General features: G+C 36.6%; 1 protein-coding gene across 3 annotated transcripts in view; it reads left to right on the top strand.

Annotated features, from left to right (window-relative positions):
- The first annotated feature begins 688 nt into the window (after nucleotides 1-688).
- LOC107664829 (breast cancer metastasis-suppressor 1-like protein-A) overlaps nucleotides 689-4,824 on the top strand; it is an 8,331-nt gene continuing 4,195 nt past the window's right edge. For 2 of the 3 annotated variants that reach the window (XM_016455507.1, XM_016455506.1), the window contains exons 1-10: nucleotides 689-755; nucleotides 1,479-1,615; nucleotides 1,692-1,782; nucleotides 2,245-2,372; nucleotides 2,935-3,014; nucleotides 3,176-3,272; nucleotides 3,347-3,439; nucleotides 3,554-3,618; nucleotides 3,936-3,966; nucleotides 4,682-4,808. In XM_016455507.1, coding sequence (XP_016310993.1) covers nucleotides 727-755; nucleotides 1,479-1,615; nucleotides 1,692-1,782; nucleotides 2,245-2,372; nucleotides 2,935-3,014; nucleotides 3,176-3,272; nucleotides 3,347-3,439; nucleotides 3,554-3,618; nucleotides 3,936-3,966; nucleotides 4,682-4,808 — 878 coding nt within the window. In that variant the 5' untranslated portion in view covers nucleotides 689-726. Of the gene's footprint in view, nucleotides 756-1,356; nucleotides 1,616-1,691; nucleotides 1,783-2,244; nucleotides 2,373-2,934; nucleotides 3,015-3,175; nucleotides 3,273-3,346; nucleotides 3,440-3,553; nucleotides 3,619-3,935; nucleotides 3,967-4,681; nucleotides 4,809-4,824 lie in introns of those variants that run through there. The other variant, XM_016455508.1, reaches the window with a different exon arrangement.

The raw sequence follows: 4,824 nt of genomic DNA, 5'->3' as shown, positions 1-4,824 counted from the left end.
TTTCAAAACTACATCTTTATCATCTTCTTGAACTTTCAGAATTCATATTTAAGGCAATGTGGGCTTCTCCAGGACAAAGGCAATATCATATTTGAGCTACATGTTGAAAACAAGTAACAGAAAAGAATGAGTGAGTGATTTTGATTTGATTGAAACTTTAAAATGGCGGTTTACATTGTGAGGACTTTGCAGTGCACTATTGGTTGCCAGATAGACACATTTGTCTCAATGTAAGGAATGTGAATGAATGAATTGTGAATGTAATACGTTTGCAGACAGCGCCCTCTGTTGGTTGACATTCAAGTTGTATGTGAGACAAACGTTTCTTCTTCTAGAGGGCGCTTTTTTCCATTTAGCCGCATTCACATCTCAGGGCGCTTGACTAAAAGCCTTATTTCTCTAGACATGCCCTGGCCGGGATTTCTCAGTTGTCCTAAAATGTCAGAGTTTTGGCTTTGTTTTCCTATTGACTTGCACTCTACACTTCTCATACATTATATGTAGTAGGCCTACTACGCATATTAGCATTGCTGTGACCGTTCTCCATAGATCCCACCCTCTCGCGGGCCACGATTGGTTGATTATGTACAAAGCCTGCACGCTATTGGTCAAACTGCTTTTCAGTCATTACTTTCAGCAAGTATTAAAACAATACAAAAACAAATACAAACTCGGACATTTTCGGCAATTCAGAAATCCTGGCCAGGATATTTTCAAAGAGGACGTATGATCAACTTAAATTACATTTGTTTTAAGTATGTTATCTTTATTTGAGCCTCTAACTCTAGCACTCTCTATTCTAATATTATTTTAGCTATTTGTTTTCTTTTTTATTAAAAAAACATGACCTTTTAAGACTTGCACTCTATTTGTTTTCTAACTGCTTGTTTTCTATATAAAAAAATACCTCTAACACTAGCTTTCTCTATTCTTTCTATCTGTTTTCTTTTTATCTATTATATAATACATAAATAAAAAACTTGCTATGTGTACTGCGTTAGGCTAACTGAGACTTCTTACAGCACTTGCATATTATTGCTCTTTTGTTAGTTTTGACTGCTTCCATTGTCCTCATTTGTAAGTCTCTTTGGATAAAAGCGTCTGCTAAATGACTAAATGTAAATGTATGTTTAAATCTACTAATGCATTGTTGCCTGACATAAAATAACACAAATATCTATAAAAGTATTTGTGTGTGTGTGTGTGTGTGTGTGTGTGTGTGTGTGTCCGTGCTTGTAGTGATGCTTTAGTAATTTTGGTAGGCCATTTCAAATTAAAGTACTACAGATCCCATCATGCACCGGATTATGTGTAAACAGAATCTGACCAATGAGCTTACAGGTTTAATGAAGTCACGTGTCTAGCAGCCTGATGATTGGTCATCCACGAATCCATGTTTGAAACGTGATTTTCTTCGCCGGCCGGTGGTGTCGTCTTCGTCTCAGTGGGTTGTTTACTGTATCAAATTATTCATATAGGATGCCAGTTCACCCGCGTGATAGAAAAGAGAATAACCACGAAGAAATGGACGTGGACTATCCCGAACAAGAGGCCAGCAGCTCCGAAGAAGAGGACTCCGTGAGCTCGAGCGTGTCTGAGGATGGAGACACTTCAGGTAACGTTACAGACGGACACTCCACGAGCCTTATGTTGCGTATGGGAGAGTAATAATGATGGCGATGTTCTTGCAGACATGGATGATGAAGACTGTGAAAGAAGGCGAATGGAGTGTTTAGATGAGATGACAAATCTTGAGAAGCAGTTCACAGACCTGAAGGATCAGTAAGTGATGTCATGAAAACCTGCAATATGGGACCCTGGAGCACAAAACCAGTCTTAAGTAGCACGTGTATGTTTGTAGCTATAGCAAGCAATACATTGTATGGGTCAAAATGATCGATTTTTCTTTGATGCCAAAAATCATTAGGATATTAGGTAAACTTCCATGAAGATATTCTGTAAATTTCCTACCGTAAATATATCAAAACTTAATGTTTGATTAGTAATATGCATTGCTAAGAACAACTTCAAAGGCGATTTTCTCAATATTTAGATTTTTTTGCTCCCTCAGATTCCAGATTTTCAAATAGCTGTATCTCAGCCAAATATTGTCTAATCCTAACAAACCACACATCAATGGAAAGCTTATTTATTCAGCTTTCAGATTATGCAAAAATGGTTTTGTGGTCCAGAGTAACATATTTCATGTGAAGACTCCAGCTGGTATGTTATGACTCTCTTTAGTTTGTATAAGGAGAGGCTGACTCAGGTGGATCTTAAATTGCAAGAAGTGATAGCTGGCAGTGCTCTGGAATACCTCGAACCCCTGGCCACCCTGCAGGAGAACATGCAGATCCGAACCAAAGTCGCAGGTCAGCTCCAGACAAACATACTGTTTATGCAAAGGCGTTACAGAAGTATTTAAACTCTGTAGTTTACAGGAATTCAGTCATCGTGTATGTTTGTTATATATTATACTGTAAAGCAGTGGCCTTCAACCTGTTTCAAGTCAGGAGTATTGCATTTAAAGCTGGGCCTATATCATGTACTGTAGTACCATATTAATATATTTACATACTGTTATAATGCTTACATTAAACATTAGCCTATATTTTGCATCTACGTCTAACACATAACCTTGGTTAACTGGTTGTAGATGTTGGTAAAATGTTTGGTTTTGTAAGATGTGTTTGAAAGTCTCTTAAGCTCATCACGGCTGTATTTATTTGATCAAAAATACAGTAATAACAGCCTAATGTTGTAATATTATTATATTTTCAAATAGCTTTTAACATTTAAAAATGTAATTGTTCCTGTAATGTGAAGCTGATTTTTTTTTTTTCATAAATCGTTCAGAAGTCATTCTAATATGCTGATTTGAAATTATCAAAAGAAAAACTTATACTCACTGTTTGCTCATGTATATTATTTCAGGGATCTATCGTGAGCTCTGCTTGGAATCTGTTAGAAACAAATTCGACTGTGAGATGCAAGCAGCCAGCCAGCATTGGGAGGTAAAATTCACAGAGCCCAGGACAAAATTTGTGGTGGCCCCACATTTCATTCATATTCCCACCGTTTTCTCCTGCTTAAAGACTGCCCTGCTTCTTTAATTTGTTCAATTTCTCACTGAGGTTTAATGTTAATATTCAGTATTCATGATGTGTTTCCACAGAGTGAGAAGCTCCTGCTTTTCGACACGGTTCAGAGTGAACTGGAAGAGAAGATCAGACGACTGGAGGAGGACAGACATAGTGTAGATATAACTTCAGGTAAAATACAGATGGTAAACTGTAAATTTAAATATTGTATTCACTTATAATTAATTGATGTGCTTTTGCACCAGAACTGTGGAATGATGGTCTGCAGTCTAGGAAGAATAAAAAGAAGGATCCCCTCAGTCCTGGAAAGAAGAAGAAGAAACCTGTCGTTGTGTCAGATATCCTTTATAGAGTAGCTAGTGCTGCACGTCTGATGTCATTTGCGAGTGTTTTTCTATGTGTTTGCGGCAGCTGCCTTATTGCTATAACACTGGTTTCCTGAGCCGTCCCACGTCCATACATTGTTTACATGTTGCAAGACCTGGATATACTTGAAGACTGGACTGCCATAAGAAAGGTTATTTCACTTCAACTGTTTATTTATTTAGATTTCTTATATCATTCTTAGCTCAGTTTTTACATATAAAAAATCTTAATAATAATGACAAATGTCTGCAAATTAGACATTATTGTTATAAGCAAAAAATTGGCCGACATCATGCTGAAGATCATTGCTATAAAGACAAATCCTGATGTATCCTGAAAAACCTTTTTTTTTTCTATTTTTGCAGATGTCCAGTTATATTTATGTTTACATTTTTATTTATTCATTTATTTAAATATTTGAAAGTGAGCTATTCGTTTTCCATTAATAAACTACTTGGTTTTCCATAGGCAATGGCTTCAATGGGTCCTCATAGAGAAGGTAAGTAGTAAGTAGGCCTGTCACAATAATCAATATATTGACTTATCGCACAATATATGTACACGACCTCAATCATTTTTGGTGACGTAATATATCGCCCGTTATATTTACATAAAAATCAATGCCACCATGTTTTTTGCATTCCACTTGCACCTATATCTTTAGCAGCTTCTTGTACATAACGTGGTGTAGTCATGAGGTGCTAGTTCAAATTTAAAAAGTGCTTCTACAAAAAAAAAGTTTCATCTGCAGATATGATATGGCTTTGTTTAGGGATCTGTGCCTCTGTGCATACGGACATCTGACTGCTGAGTAGTGATTGTGTTTTTCAGCAATAGTGTGCACCCTTAATTTACAGAGAAAAGAAGGCCAGGGAAAAATCTCCATACAAGTTCTTTGTGCATTTTTCTTTTTTTCTACTTGTCACTTTGCACTTTTTGTGAGAAAATGTTTTTTAAGGTATCTAATATTTTGATACTTCATTTCCATGTTCTAAATATTCTTAAGATTTGAATGTTTGTTGTCATTTGAAAGTATGTAACAAAAAGTTGTTATTGTGACGGGCCTAATGGTAAGAAGGATTTTGAGCATTGTTTTTTATATTTTCTATATAAAATTATTATAATCTCTGTATCAGCCTGTATAGACTGTAAAGACAGTCTTGAGTGAGTTGTGGAAAAGCATTGCAGGTCTCTGAACTGTGTGTGTGTGTCAGCTCCTTTGAAACCAGAACGACACCATCATGTTGCCCGATCAGAAGATGGACGCCTGTTCTATGACAACAAATGGTACAGCCGGGGTCAGGCCATATGTATCAACAGGAAGGACGAATACCCCACCAGGTGTGTGTGTGTGTGT

This window comes from Sinocyclocheilus anshuiensis, unplaced genomic scaffold (genome assembly GCF_001515605.1).
Source record: "Sinocyclocheilus anshuiensis isolate Anshui unplaced genomic scaffold, SAMN03320099.WGS_v1.1 scaffold135, whole genome shotgun sequence".
Lineage (NCBI taxonomy): Eukaryota > Metazoa > Chordata > Actinopteri > Cypriniformes > Cyprinidae > Sinocyclocheilus > Sinocyclocheilus anshuiensis.
Note: the sequence above shows the minus strand (reverse complement) of the source record. Positions and strands in the feature narration are given on the sequence as shown.